The sequence below is a fragment of the Bos javanicus genome, chromosome 14, assembly GCF_032452875.1.
Source record: "Bos javanicus breed banteng chromosome 14, ARS-OSU_banteng_1.0, whole genome shotgun sequence".
Taxonomy (NCBI): Eukaryota; Metazoa; Chordata; class Mammalia; order Artiodactyla; family Bovidae; genus Bos; species Bos javanicus.
The window spans coordinates 81,947,407-81,963,679 of NC_083881.1; the positions used below are offsets into that span (position 1 = coordinate 81,947,407).

Consider the following 16,273-nt stretch of genomic DNA (forward strand, 5'->3'; position numbering starts at 1 on the left):
ATGTAGGTTGAAACACTGTCACACCCAGGAATTATTAACTGGAGCTGTAAGCTAACTCTTTTTTCAGAGAGGTAGTGGGGAACAGCCCCTCGTAAAGTCAGAGGTGTAGGTGAAAGCACAAAGCAGAAAGTAGGCAGACTCTGGTTTTGGGGGTAGATTGCTCGAGAATTTCCAGGGAGACTCCTGAGGCTTGATCTCGCCTTTGCGTATGCCAAGCCTCCTTCCTCATGACCTTTGCCAGGGGCGGAGCTCGCTCCCCGCAGAAAGAGGGGTTCAAACTCTGGCCCCACCTCTTACTAGAGGAGTCATCTTAGAAAAGCTCCTTAACTTCTCCAAGCTTGCCTCCTAGGCTAAGGGAAAGGGAAGTCGCTCAGTCGTGTCCGACTCTTCACGACCCCATGGACTGCAGCCCACCAGGCTTCTCCGTCCATGGGATTTTCCAGGCAAGAGTGCTGGAGTGGGGTGCCATTGTCTTCTCCGATGCCTCCTAGGCTAAGTCGTGTCCAACTCTTGTGACCCCATGGCCTGTAACTTGCTGGCTCCTCTGTCCAAGGGATTCTCCAGGCAAGAATACTGGCAGGGGTTGCCATTTCCTCCTCCAGGGGATCTTCCCTACCCAGGGATTGAATCCCTGTCTCTTGCATTGCAGGCAGATTAGGGATTATTTAAAGCACTCTGGCTGAGAAAGACTTAAGCACATAATAAATACTAATTACCAACTTACTGCCTCTCCTCCAATACCACCCTGGGGAGGCACAGCCCTCTAAACATTCCCATTTGAAAGGAACTTTTGTGGAAATGAGGGGAAGTTGAGAACTGAACTGCATCTCAGAGCTCCCAACTGGTTTTTTTTTTTTTTTTTAAAACCATGTTGTGTTTTTAACCTGACAAGAAATAGTTTGCAAACTGAGATAACAGGTGAGAGTAAAGACAACACCCGATAAATGGAGCACAAAACAGAGCTCAACAACTGCCGCGCGTTCGCTTATTACTGTTCTTTTAAGTAGTGAGTCAGAACTTTATTTTTTTCTGTTTATTTTTCCTTTATTTATTAATCTTTGTTTTATTTTCTCTTTTATTTTTCTTTTGTCCGAAATAGGACCATTAAAGACACCTCAATAATAACTGTAAAAAGACTACCTAAAGAATGATGATTCAAAAAATTTGTTTGGGGCATAATGCGTTTCATAGTCAAGGGTAGAGATGAGCACTTAGCGGGCAAGCAGGGCTTGCAAGGGCTTAAAACGGTTTGAGATTAACTTGGTGGCGGAAAGGCTTTTCTGTTGGTGCACCCTGCCCACCTACAGACGAGAGCACCCACGGGGAAAGCAGCGGCCCCGCCACCGCGGCCCACGGACGTCAAGGGCACGTGGTGACGGCCCCGTTCGGAGGGGCGGCGTGGCTGACCTTGGCTGCAGCAGGCTCAGAGAACGGCCGCCAGAGTCCACGGGGAGAGGCAAAGTGGCCGCGATGAGAGAGCTGCACTACACTCTTTACAAATTAAATAAAGGAGATAATGACACCACGGCATTGTCCCATTCACTCATTAATCCTGTATCCTGATTTAGAGTGTGACCGTAAATAAGAGACGTTCCATTTTCCAGGTCCCAGATTCCTCATCTTTAGAAAGAAGAGGTATGTTTGATCACTCTCTTGGTTCAGGCTGCTAGAATACATCATCACACGCTGGATGGCTTAAAGAACAAACCCTCATTTCTCACACTTGTGGAGGCTGCAACTTCAAGACCAGGGCGCCAACACGGGGTTCTGGTGAGGGTCCTCTCCCTGGCTTGGAGAAGTCTCCCTGCTTGATGCATCTTTGTGAGGGGGCGAGACATTGCTCTGGGTCCTCACCCCTTAGAAGGACACCAACCCTATTATGGAGCTCCATCCATCTCCATGACTTCATCTAAATCTCATGACCTCCCAACGCCCCCACCTCCAAATCCATCACATTAGGGATTGGGGCTTCAGTCTACAGATTCTTGGGGGAGACAAACATTCAGTTCAGAGATGTCACCTCTAAGTTCCCTTCTCTCTGACTGCATACATGAAGATTTCCGATGGCCAACAAATCAAATTCAAACCATCTGTCCCGCTTTCAGGATCTTCCATAATTAGGAGCCACCCAAGGTACCAGATTTTCTCATCACCTTCCTCAGGATAACCCCACTCCCCTTTAAGCCAGTCTCTGCTCTGCCCTCCCTGAAAACTGTAAGCCACTGCATTAAAGTTGCTTTAATCGTGTCCGATTCTTTGCAACCCTATGGACCATAGCCCGCCAGGCTACTCTGTCCATGGGATTCTCCAGGCAAAATACTGGAGTGGGTTGCCGTGCCCTCCTCCAGGGGATCTTCCTGACCCAGGGACGGAACCCGTGTCTCTTCCATCTCCTGCACTGGCAGGCGGGTCCTTTACCCCTAGTGCCATCACCTCCCTTTCTCTCAGGCTGGTTCTCCTCGGGGAGTGACTGAGTTCTCCCCACTGACTCAAGATCATTTCGTGAGAGCCATTCTTCTAGTCCCTGGATCATCTCACTGTAAAAAGTAATGTTAATATAAAGTTCTCTTTCTGTGTAGTGAAGAGGAAGCTTGAGGATTTGCACTGAAAAGAATTTTAGAAGGGAAACTGTTGTTGCTTCCTATTGTTTTAGTTCATGTAAATGCCAGTTCTAAAAACTTGAAATTGAGTATAATATGTACAAACTTTGTCCTGGAGCCACTGTTACTAGGTCAAAAAAAAAATAAATCAAAGATTAACAGTGTAGGAAAAGACAAAGGATATCAATTTCAGATAAATTACAGCTGAATATATATAGGATCATCCTTTATATCTTTACAAATGCCAAGTGAATTTTCTGATATTTGTGGTAATACAAGAAAGCCACAGTATTAAGGATTTGCCATTTGTTGTAACATTTTGCTAAAAACCATTCTAATGTCTCCACATCAGGATTCAGTATCAAATATTTATTCAAAAAGATTCCAGTTTGGATTTGCTCCCTTGGACTTGATCTATGGTAATCTTTTCAGAAGTTTTGAAGATGAAGGCAATAAAAGACCTTCTCCCTTCTGATAATTATCCATAATAAGTCATTACTGATTGCTCTTACGGGCATAATGCATGATACAATTTAAAGAAACATCTGAAGATCTGAAAGTACATCAAAAGAACAATCATATTCTAAAAACAGAAAGCATTTTATGTACCTTTATGACTGCTCCATTGGAATGCTTAATGTGTCTACGGATAATTGGGAGAAACAAAAGGCATAAGCAGACAGTTTATAAGTGAGAAAATGGAACCTTTGGAAAAAATGCTAATATCACTACTAATGATGTAATAACCATTTTCCAACTATCCGAATGGTAATGGTTTTAATTGCAGTTGGTGCTAAAAGAGATGAGAGAACGGTACCTTCTAGGGTTGACAGCATCTGGTTACTTGCGAGGTGGAGGGATGTGTGTGCTGGACAGCCTCCCTTTGCCTCCACAGCCAGGCCCCACCACCTGCTGCCCTGCTCGGAGCCCAGGGAGGCTGACCTTAACTGAGCACCCGTGGCCCCTGCCTCTGGCTTCCAGGCAGCCTCAACCTAGGGCAGACACCAGTAGGAGATCAGCAGGCAGGGATTCGCGGGGATTGTCTCTGTGCTAAGAGGCCACAGCTCTCAGCGAGTGGCGCTTTTCCAGAGCTGCGAGTCTTGCTAGCTTAAGGTCGCGGCTCCTCTTCCTGGCCACTTCCAGGTAAAGGATGGCAGTGGCCTCTCATCATTCAGCTCCTGGTTTCCTCTGTCTCGGCCACACTCACAAACTGTCGCTGTGTTAAATCCCGTCCAGTCACCCCTTCTGAGTTTGCCATCCATCTCCTGCCGGACCCTAACCTACACAGCACATCCCTGCATCCACTCTGGACCCTAACCCAGTAAAGACATTTTTCATCCTGATCAACTCCTCCCCATTCCCTTCTACAGCAAATGTCTGTTGTTCTTGCTTCCCCAGAATCCATTCAGCCTTCTTCTTGCACTGTAGCCTACTTTCCCATTTCAGAACTACCTCTCCTCATCCATCAGGGCACAGTTTGGATAAGGCTGACCTTAGGACTTTTGTTGGAAATATGGGAGCAAAGAGCCTTCTGTTCACTGAGGTAGCCAGCTATAAAAACAAAACAAAAAAACCACCCAGACAAACCTGGAACTCCTGGGCCGAAGAAAAGGGCGCTTGCTAGGGTATAAACCAGCAAAGTGGAGAGGGTGCAAACCATGCAGAGGCAGGCCCCTGGCCTTCTGTGAGCCCTGGATCCCGCCGGGCCTGAAGCTCACCCTGCACACTGTCGTTACCAGAAGTGCTAGGCCCCCTTTTATGTGCTCAAGCTGAGCTGAGCTGTCTGTCACTTGCAATTGAAAGATCCCAGACTAACAGGACTGCTCCTGAAACAAACACGTGCAATTGGAGAGAGTAAAAGTGGAGAGGGTGAGAGGCTGTGACTTCTAACACACTGCCGTCCAGATGTGCAGGCTGTTTTCACCAAGAAGCCTCACACATCAGGTCACGAGACACCACCTGTGGCTTCTGTTTATTATGATCTCGGTGTCACCACCACCTGCACTGTCCTTTAGTCCTTTGCAATCTGCAAGAGACGGGGCAAAACCACAGCAAACAACGCACTCTGTGTGAAGTCGGTGGCTGGGACCCACGCACGAACTGATACAAACAAAGAACAATGGTGGAAAACAGCCAAATGCCCTGTTCAAGTGCCACTGAACTAGCCCTTCTCAGATGACAGCTCATTGGCAAGAAAGCTGTTATTGCAACAATCATTATTCCAACTTACCGCCTATTAGAAAGTGAGTCACTGGGAGGTCAGACTGTCCCCAAAGTCCACTGTTCCTGAGCACTCACAGTCAAGTTCAAGGAACAGCAATCAGGTGTAAGGACAATGGCGAAGGCTCAACGCTTTGAAACCAAGAGGACGGTTAACCCCCAGGAGACTGCTGCAAAGTGAGTTTTACTATCTTCAACACATCACATCACTTGGGAAAAGAAATCAGAGCGACAGTGCTCCCATGACCCCAGGTCTTTTCCAGGGTGGCTGCCCTCCCTGTACTCATGTTTACACACCTGTCCCCTCCTGCCTAGCACTGTGCCTTGCACAAAATAGGTGCTCAGAAATGATGATGTTCAGAGCCTGCTGGCTGAAGAGTACAAATAAAAGATGATATCTGAGAAGAATGCACACAGAGTAGTTGCTTAAGAAATCTTCGCTGTTATCATCACTGTATGTGTATGTGAGGTAAACCGCTCAGTCGTGTCTGACTCTGCAACCCTATGGACTGTAGCCCAGCCAGCTCCTCTGTCCATAGGATCTTACTGGCAAGATTACAATTGCTTTATTTGCAAAGTATCTGTGTTAACAGTTAGGTCCCTCAAAACCCACACAAATCCCTTTTTAAAGCAACAATTCCTACTTCTTTACCTGCCAAAGAGACAGTTCTATTGTGCGTCTGAGTTATTTCCCCTGCCCTTCCCCTTCCCATGTACATATGAGAACCAAACTGTCCGGCCGCTTGCTCACTCATTCATCCAGACAATAGACAGTGAGTGACCACTTGCATTTTGCCACATACTGGACTGTCTGTGGGGAATCAAAGTTGCTGAAGACACAGAGCTCCTGCATAATGCAGACCCGCTGGAGACAAGAAATCCCAGTGAGTGACTCAGCCTGTGGAACGAGGCACCCAATTTCAGGGGCTGCAGTGTGTGCTGGGAAGGCCTGGGGAAGACGCTTGGATGGGGATGTTTCCTTACCTTTTCTGCAAGCCAGCCGAGGTGCCTGATCTCCCGGCCCCCAGCAAGGCCTGTCGAGCCCAGCTGCTCCCGGACCTCTGTGATCACGCGGGTCAGCAGGTCACTGACGGTCGCGTGGATGGCGCTGAACCAGGCCTGGGCCGTGGCGGAGTCCTTGCCCCTCAGGACCACGGTGTGCTTAGCATCTGGAGAGTGGATTTCAAGCTGCCTAGAGGAGCAGAGAGAGAAGGGTTAGGGGGTTCCCTGGCAGATTGTGCCTCCTCAAGCCCTGAGCTACAAAGGTGAATTAATTTCTTTTTTCTATCATACATTTTACTTTTAATTTTTTTAGCTTTTTAATTAAGGTTTTTTTGGAGTGGGTTTTGTTTTTGTTTTTGTTTTTCCTTTTGGCCACTCCATGAAGCATGCAGAATCTTAGTTCCCTGACCAGGGATCGAACTGGGGCTCCCTGCAGTGGAAGCACAGAGTCTTAACCACTGGACTGCAGGGAAGTCCCTGAGATTTTTAAATTTACTTTTTAATTGAATAAAAGAGTCTTTAAACTATAGAATGCTTTACAATTTTCAAAAGTTTCACATAGATGAGTTCATATCATCCTATGATAACCCTTGCCCTCCCTCCTATCCCTACACTGCCTCTCCCCACTAAAGTGAACTAATTCTTCATTCTTACTTTAAGCTTCTTTTGCATGGCTTATCTTAATGGCCCCATCATCCGTCCATCCGTCCATCCATCCACTCACTCATCCATCCACACACACTGGCTGTGCTGAGGTCTTAATGGCCCCATCATCCGTCCATCCGTCCACTCACTCGTTCATCCACACACACTGGCTGTGCTGAGGTCTTAATGGCCCCATCATCCGTCCATCCGTCCATCCATCCACTCACCCGTCCATCCACACACACTGGCTGTGCTGAGGCACTGGTTGAGCTACTGAGGGCATAGCTCTCTAGTCACATGAATTAAGGACGCCTGGCCTTCCTGTTATTCAGCTGTGTCTTATTAGCAGCATCGTATTAAGACTTCCAAGCTGTGAACTGATATTAATCTGCCTTACTTCTCCATCCCTAGAGGACTTTAACAATATGCTCACATCCTAGGAGATGCTAGTGGGATGTAGACTGAAATATCTATCCACCTGCATAATTCTACTGTTCATTATTAATTGTGACTATTTTAGCATCAGAGACGACCAAAGTTTTGCATTCTTCAGGAATCCTGTCTGTGGCACATTTCCCTACCTCTTCATCTTTGTGCACGTGTAATGCAAGGCTTCCCAGCTGGCTCAGTGGTAAAGAATCCGCCTGCTAAGAGGGCATGCAGGTTCGATCCCTGGGTCAGGAAGAGCCCCTGGAGGAGGGCATGGCCACCCCCTCCAGTATCCTTGCCTGGAGAATCCCATGAACAGAGGAGCCTGGTGGGCTCTACAGTCCATGGGGTCGCAAAGAGTCGGACGCAACTGAGCAACTGAGCCTGCATGCGCTGGAGTGAACTGGCCTAGGACAAGGTAACAGTGGGGAAAGAGAGGCACGAAAATGTGGGGTTTTTTGGTTGTTGTTTTGTTTTGTTTGTTTTTTAAACCTGCACTGGGAGGCTTTGGGGATATTAGTTCCTGGACCAGTGATCGAACCTGAGCCCCCTGTGGTGAAAGCTTGGACTCCTAACCACTGGACCACCAGGAATTCCCAAAGAGTTATATTTAAAGTCAAATTTCAAAGTTTATGCAAGAACTCCAATGGGATCACTTGAGATTCAGCGTGAGATTTGCATACTGTAATTCTATGGTAAAAGGCAGAAGTTCTTGACAGATACTCTTGGTTTTTAAATTTTTTATTGTGAAGCACTTATAAATTTACACAGTATTGCAAAATCAGGACAAAGAAGCCCAGGACACGACCCACTCTGTTTACTCTGATGGTTCCACTCACTCACTCACTCATTCCGTTCACTCACTTTACTCTGATAGTTCTATTTTATACAGCTGTAATATATTATAATGTCAGGGCTTCCTAGGTGGCTCAGTGGTAAAGAATCCACCTGCCAACAAGAGATGTGGGTTTGATCCTTGTGTGGGAGAGTTCCTCTGGAGGAGGAAATGGCAATCCACTCTAGTATTCTTGCCCGGGAAATCCCATGGAGCAGCCTGGCCGGCTACAGTCCATGGGGTCAAAAAAGAGTCAGACCCAACTTAGTGACTAAACAACAGCAATACGATATCAAAACTGGGGCCCTGGCACAATGTAAGTGTATAGCTGGACCCCATTTACCACGTGCAGGTTCATGGAAACGCCACTGCAAGCAAGGGACAGAACAGAACCACACCATCCCCATAGCTTTCCCCCAGCCACCCCTAGGGGTCACAAATGCGGCCACTTTCCCCCCAGCCGCCCCTAGGGGTCACAAATGCGGCCACTTTCCCCCCAGCCGCCCCTAGGGGTCACAAGTGCGGCCGCTTTCCCTCCAGCTGCCCCTAGGGGTCAAAGTTCTGCACCCCCCACCACCCCAAATCCCTGACAAGCACTCCCCACATCTGTAATTTTATTGCAGAGAGAAAAATATACGTTTTATTTACCCATTCATATATTTATACAGGCAAATAAATCCCACTGATTAATTAGGGTTAGGGTTAGGGGGATTGGGAATTTCAGAAGTGAATGAAATGATCCATGTATCAATTTCCTTTCATTCCTCAGTCATAATGGTAATATTCACTGAGTTTTTATTATGCATTGGGCAAAAATTTAAATCCTTTTATATTATTTTTTTGTAATTTTTCTAACAGTCCTATGATTGATATTATTAATCTCATATAATGGGCTTCCCTGGTGGCTCAGTCAGTAAAGAATCCCCCTGCAGTGGAGAAGACCCCAGTTCAGTTCCTGGGTCAGGAAGATCCACTGGAGAAGGGAAAGGCTGCCTACTCCAGTATTCTTGGGCTTCCCTTGTGGCTCAGCTGGTAAAGAATCTGCCTACAATGCGAGAGACCTGGGTTCCATCCCTGGGTTGGGAAGATCCCCTGGAGAAGGGAAAGGCTACCCATTCCAGTATTCTGGCCTAGAGAATCCCATGGACTCTGTAGTCCATGGGGTTGCAAAGATTCAGACACAACTGAACGACTTTCACTCTCACATCTCATATAATAGAATTAAAGGGGCTTCCTAGGTGGCCCAGGAATAAAGAATGCCTACTGATGCAGGGGATGCAAGAGATATGAGTTCGATCCCTGAATCAGGAAGATCCCCTGGAAGAGGAAATAGCAAGCCGCTCCAGTGGTCTTGCCTGGAGAAACCCATGGACAGAGGAGCCTGGCGGGCTACAGTCCATAGGGTTCCAAAGAGCTGGACACGACAGAGCGACTGAAGAACCACAACAAAGCTGGGAGGGACAGAGAACTGATGCAAGGCCAGATAGTTGGTGATGTCGGGATTGAAGCCATGTTAATCAGGCTCAAAAGGCCATGCATTTAAATACTGTATTACGATGTCTCTCCTTTAGACGGGATGGTGTTCAGTAAAGGTGCATCTGTTGTGTCCACAGCTGACCCAAGGCATCATCACCAACATGCATGTGTGCTCAGCTTCGCAACTGTGTCCGACCCTCTGCGACCCCAAGGACTGTAGTCCACCAGGCTCCTCGTCCTTGAGATTTTTCAGGCACGAATGCTAGAGTGGGTTGCCATTTACTCCGCCAGGGGGTCGTCACCAATAAACATGCCCAACAGTGTCCTCCTTAACTCCTGAGTTTAAAGCAACAATTCTGCAGGTCACCTGGAAATCAGAAGTCCCAATGTAACCTGGCCTCATTTACATTTGAAACCAGCCTTTTAGAGTGAGTAAACCTTTTTACTCATAAACTTTAATTACAGAAAAAGGAGGATTTAAAAAGCAAAATATCTCTAGGGGAGTTTTAGCAAAAACTAGCATTTTTTTTCAGTAAGAAATCTTCAAAACAAGTCTCCTCACTAAAAATCCAAAGGTTTCCTGTGATGAAACAGGGTATTTTTTTAAATTACATTTGTCCTTACCAAGAAGAAAAATACTCTCAAGTCTCTCAGGCATTTTTCAGAGAAATGGTTGGTCAATCTATGGTGAGTTTTCATTCCTTCCCAAAGTTTTTGGAGAAGGAAATGGCAACCCACTCCAGTATTCTTGCCTAGGAAATCCCATGGAGAGAGGAGCCTGGCGGGCTACAGTCCCTGGGGTTGCCAGAGTCGGACATGACCGAGTGACTAAACCACAGCCACCACCAAGGGTCTCACTCTTCAGTGAAGTTGGCTAGCCAAGCACAAACTAGGGTTCTCTGATGCATTAATGAGTGCTCAACTGGCTTTTCAAAGTATTCTATCAATATCCACTATTCTAGGAATTTAAAACACACAAAATTTCCCTTTGAAGACCTGGATTTTTTGTTTTATTTAATGACAGCTTGGGAAGCAGTCATTTGTCAGGAATCACACGCACGTGCAAAAAATGATGCCAGCAAAAAAGAGAATATTTCTTTGTTGAGTTTCCAGCATACCCAGAGGAAAATTGGTTTATAAAAACAGAGGTACAGGCTAGTGAGGAGGGGGCCCGTTTTCCCCAGATTTTGACAGCATTTATCTTTACTGTTAACTTTTAAGTCAGCTTTTAAAGTACAGCATATAGACAGAAAAGTGCACAGATTATAGTGTATAGCTTAAATGTATTTTCACAAAGGGAACACATTCGAGTCAACCACCAGTCAGACCAAGAAACAGAACATTACAAGTGTCCCAGACACCCTCCTCTTCCCGTTACTTCCCTTCAAATAACCCCAATGAGGATTTCTGTCACCACAGATAACTTCCTCTCAGGCAAAATCGATGAGGTTCTACTTGTTTTCATTTGTTATTCTTGCCTGCACTGTTGGAGGATCTTGGAGAGGCCATGGTTAAACACCAAGTCCTGGGCCTGCTCGTGGTGGTTCCCAAAGTGTGACCACTGACTGGCAGAACAGAATCTTCTGGGAGCATGTTAGAGGTGTGGCCTCTCAGTGCATCCCCGGACCCTCTGAATTAGGGACTCTGGGAGCGTGTAATTAGGGACTCTGGGAGCGTGTTAGAGGTGTGGCCTCTCAGTGCATCCCCGGACTCTCTGAATTAGGGACTCTGGGAGCGTGTTAGAGGTGTGGCCTCTCAGCGCATCCCCGGACCCTCTGAATTAGGGACTCTGGGAGCGTGTTAGAGGTGTGGCCTCTCAGCGCATCCCCGGACCCTCTGAATTAGGGATTCTGGGAGCGTGTTAGAGGTGTGGCCTCTCAGCGCATCCCCGGACCCTCTGAATTAGGGACTCTGGGAGCAAAGCCAGCAAGACTCTTGCATGTAGTGTCAGTTGCCAGTTGGGTCCGACTCTCTGAGACCCCATGGACTGTAGCCCGCCAGGCTCCTCCGTCCATGGGATTCTCCAGGCAAGAACACAGGAGTGGGTTGTTATTTCCTCCTCTAAGGGATCTTCCTGACCCAGGGATCCAACACAGGTCTCCTGCATTGCAGGCACATTCTTTACCAAACGAGCCACCACCTCCAGACAAATCTGATGCAATTTAAGTTTGGGAAGGGTGCTCTATAGACCCTCATGAAGAAAGCCCTGATCTTGGTTGTTTGCCAGGGTTCCCAGCAGCTGAGGCGAACATGCTGAAAGGTGAACTGACCTCCCCGCAATCAGTGTCAAAGGAGAAGCAGAGAGGACATAGAATAGAGGGGCCTGTGACTTTTTACAGTCAAACGCAGCAGCAGCAGCAGTTCTCCATTGAAAGTATTCTTGAGGAACCTGGAAGTAGTTTATTACAATTTTTAATCATCTAATTAAATAAACACAGATGTTTGGACCCCACTGCAGAGCTATTAAGAATTTCTAGAGGTTGAGGCCTGGGTAAACACTTTACATGGTCCACAGATTATATGGATTAAGGATCATGGTGGGCCTCTCCGAGCCCAAGCTCACATCTCCCAAGGAGCTGGCCTGGAGGGGATCGTCACCAGGACAACACATCAGAGGTCCTGGGGGTGTATCAGCCCCATTGCTGAGATAACACTCCCCCAGAATCAGGCAGTTTGAGATGCCAAAGTCTTGTTACCTCACAAAAGCTGCTTGAGTGTCTATGACATGGAAGCTGGATTCCCCCCGAGAGCAAGAAGAAACTACAATTCCTTTTATGACCTGGTCTCCAAAGTCACACAGCATCACTTCTGGTTTATTCTTTGTGCTGCAAGTGAGTCACTAAGACCAACAGATGCTCATGAGGAAGAGTTAAGCTTCACTTCTTGAAGGGAATAGAAGCAAAGACTTTGGGGACACAACTTAAACCACCACCGAGCGGCTCTGCATGAAGCAAAGTTCTGGAAGAGTCGATCCTGAGGGCAAAGGGCGAGGGTTTGGGACTGTGAGCCAGCAGACTAGAAAGAAAACGCTTACACATGTGAGCGAGGAGGAAGACTTGTTTCTGACAAAGCTGCAGCTTTCAGCTCTAAAAAGAGGCGGGCTGTGGATCGAGAAGGGTCAGCATCACCAGAGGGAGAAGGAGCCTTTCGCCGATGGCTGTGCAGAGCCGCCAGAACGGTGGTGGACGAAGGCCGGCTGGCTTGTCTGACGCAGAACAGGCGTCAGTTGTTTGTGTAACGAACACAGAACACAGTGATCTGCATTCACCTCTCCATCAGCTCAACAAACTCAAAGGGGAAAAAGGAAGAAGAGCACAAACATTTAATTTTAATCCCTATAAACTCTACACACTAAAGCAAATGCAAGCATCTGGTGGCATGAAAGTCCCTAGGAGCTCCGAGGGACAACACAAGATTCTGGTCAAGGTCATGGAAGGTCATGTGCTGAGTTGGCCAAAAAGTGCATTTGGGTTTTTCCTAAACATCTTATGGAAAAACTTCAATAACTTTCTGGCCAACCCAGTATATATATTTATTTCTTATTACATTACCGAGTACAAGTCTCAAACATACATTCCTTTGACTTAATTTTTCACTTAAACTCATTTTGTCAAAATGTAAATGTACTCTGTGCAATGCATGTCTTGGAGTAAAAGCAGAGACAGAGAAAGAAATTCCATTCCTGGGCTGGCCATGCAGAGGTTTTTTCAGCAGCTTTTTAAAAAGAAACAATTTAAAAGCACAAGTATCAGGGGGTAGTTGTTAAGCATGTGGATGTGGGGGTTCAAGGCTGACTTTAAAACTTGCTGGCTGTGAGCCATGTTCCATAATCTCCCTAAACTTCAATGTTCTTATCTGTAAAATGGCTCAATCTTGCCTCTTAAAATTATTGAAAAGAGAAAAGTGAGATAATGTGTGCATGAGATGTCACAGTGAAAAGCTAATCTTGGTCAGCTCTAGCTTACATTCTGGTTTACAATGAAGACTCTTCTCGATTTGGGTACAAGCAAATGGGTCCAGTGAGGCAAGAAGGAGAATCCTCCAGGGTGGGCTGTGGTTCAGTGCCTTTTCAGAGCACCTGCGCTTGAAAAAGGCAAGCCTCAAGAAGAAGCTAGACAGTTAAGCGAGCACTATTTCCAGCATCTTGGAATGGAAAAGACAACTCTGGGAGAGAGGCATGGGTTTCCTGAGAGACCCTGGAAGACCCGGGGCAAACCTGACTCTGCGTTCTCCCTTCCATCTACTTATTTGTTCCACCTAAAAGGATTTTGTGAGGTTCACGCTCAGGGGCACAGGTTCATATGAGCTACAAGTGTCTGTTGAAGTCCCTTTGCTTTCTGAACTGCCTGGGCTAACCTGTGCCTCTGGGGGTGAAAAGAGATTGGGAATGGTTTCATCTTCCTAAAGTATTTTTCTGACAACATACCCGCAAAGAACCATTCTGTAGGATCATGTAACTCATTTTTAAAAAGAGCACTGTCAACTCCAATAATTCTTCACTTATTTGTAAAAGAGAGATAAAGATAGAAGGAGATAAAGATGAGGAAATAAAGTAGAAAGAGGGGAGGGGGAGGGGCACGAGAAAGAAAAGGAACATGAAGACCTAAGGTGGAAAAATAACCAAGGGGTGTGTGAAGATGGCCCCAAGGTTGGGCGGCTGAGGTCATCAGAGTCCGAGAACCAAAAACAGCTGCCACAGTGGAAGTGAAAATTGCACGGGGCAGACAGTGAGAGCAGTATCGTATCACTGATGTAAAAATGATCCATATAAATGCTTGTAAGCCTGGAGAAGGAATGGCAACCCTCTCCAGTATTCCTTCCTGGAGAATCCCACAGACAGAGCAGCCTGGTGGGCCACAGTCCATGGGGTTGCAAAAGTGTCGGACATGACTTAGCTACTAACACAAATGCTCGTAAGTGTGGAGCCTATGGCTGGAGAGGCATACAGGTAAGTTCAACTGGGAGGGAAACTGAGTGACCGAACAAGGTAAGAAGGGAATTTTTTTTTATAATTTTCAAAATATAAAATGTTTTATTTCAAAAAATAGTTCTATGCTGGATTTTATATATGGAGAAACACGTAAACATAGCGACATGCAGGATTAGGAGAGCTACAACAGTCCCCCAAAGTCAATTTCTGTAGTTGAAGCCATATCTTTACTATATGGATCGTACCAAAATACGTTTGCAGGCCACATAAAAACACAGCCACGTTACAAAAATTGTCTTATTCTGCCTGAATACAAATGCCAACAAGCAACCTGAGAACATGATCAATCTTTGCAGACTATTAGAACCAAAATGAATCAGCAAACCTACGCACTTAAGAAGAGAACCTTCACGGGTAACGCTGTATGTTCCAATTGTGTTCCATGTGTATGCACTGTGTTTTCACTGTATCTGAACAGGAGAAGCTAAGGAGAAAGGGGGGAGAAAGAGCAACAGGACTGGCCTGTTGGCTGAAGCAGCCTTGTTCCAAAGCGCAGGCTCTGGCACTTATGACCTACGCTTCCTCACGGACACCTGTGGTTCTACAGGCCCACCTTCCACTCCCGCCTCTGATGACAGGCTTCACCTCCATCCTCAGTCTGTGTGATCTGGGGCATCAGTGGGCTAAAGGTTGTAGGTGTGACGCCATTTGTCCAAGGAGATCCAGGCCCGGGGTTTCTTCAGGAGTCACTTTTGGGGTGATGCTTTTCTCCCAGCATGTGTACAGAGACAACAGTTGCAATCATAGGTCTGCAGACGGCCATCTGGCCATCGAGAGGGGCGGGCTGCCGACAGATGAAGCCAACGCAGAGGAAAGCAGAGCCGAGAGATGAGACGCCTGGTCCAGCTGCACCTGACCCTCAGTAGATCCCTGTATTTTCTTCCATGTTCCCCTTTTGCAGAAGCCAATTTGAGTTGGGTAATTTTCAAATACAACTAAAGGTCCTGACGCTTCAGGTTTCCTTATCCCTATAAAACAGGGATGATGACAATGATGATGCAAGTGATAATGATTATAATGAAGGTGACAGCAATAACCGTCATGGGATTACTAACGAACCAAGTGAGATAACTGGACTTCCCAGGTGGTGCCCTGATAAAGAATCCTCCTGCCAGTCCAAGAGATGCAGGAGATTCGAGTTCAATTCCTGGGTGGGGAAGATCCCCACAAAAAGGAAATGGCAACCCGCTCCAGTATTCTTGCCTGGGAAATCCCATGGACAGGAGAGCCTGGTGGGCTACAGTCCATGATATCGCAAAGAGTCAAACATGACTGAGCACGCATGCATCAAATGTGGTAACTGTGCACATGCTCTGTGACTTGTAAATCCCGACGTTGCTAGTTGTCATTTAAGCTTTTGGCATTTTAAGGCTACTGTTGGCTCAGTTACTGGGAAAAGAAACTCTGTGAGTGGATACAATGTTTTTATACATCTGGACACATGGGCACCTATAAACAAGTTAACTCTACACTACACTATGAGTAAACAGACAGTCATGCCTATTAAAGCAGACAGTCCCAGTAAATCTCTTGGGTTGCACAACAGAGTCGGGAGCATGCAGTGATTTCTTTACAGATGCACAAATATGCTGTGAGTATCTGTGAGTTTTCCAGACACACACAGGTGTGTCGGGCGCTGAAGAGGCAAGTAGAATGCACGGGCCCCTGCCCCTAAGAAGTTCACCACATGCAGAAGGCTGAATAACATCTCCCCCAACCCATGTCTACCCAGAAACTCAGAATGTGACTGATTCGAAAGAATCTGTGCAGAAGTAATGAAAGTAAGGATGATGGTGAGATCCTTATCTTATTAATCTACCCACTGGGTGAGGATGGGTCTTGAATCCAATAAGAATGTCACAGATGCCGAGAGACACAGAGAAGGCCTGGGGACGACGCGGGAATACACGGGAGATGCATCGAGTCCAAGGCTTACCTGGGAGGGCTTCTCCCTCACAGCCTCAGAAGGGACCAACCCTGTCCATTCTGTGACTTCACACTTAGGCTTCCAGAACTGAAGCTTTTGTTTTAAGCTTTCCGGTCTGTGCCCATTTTGTTACGGCTGTCCTAGAAAAC

General features: G+C 46.7%; 1 protein-coding gene across 1 annotated transcript in view; it reads right to left on the reverse strand.

Moving 5' to 3' along the window:
* SNTB1 (syntrophin beta 1) overlaps window positions 1-16,273 on the reverse strand; it is a 249,238-nt gene that overhangs the window by 83,739 nt on the left and 149,226 nt on the right. Inside the window, exon 3 of the mRNA XM_061439537.1 lies at window positions 5,805-6,012. Within this exon, the coding sequence (XP_061295521.1) occupies window positions 5,805-6,012 (208 nt within the window). The remainder of the gene's footprint in view (window positions 1-5,804; window positions 6,013-16,273) is intronic.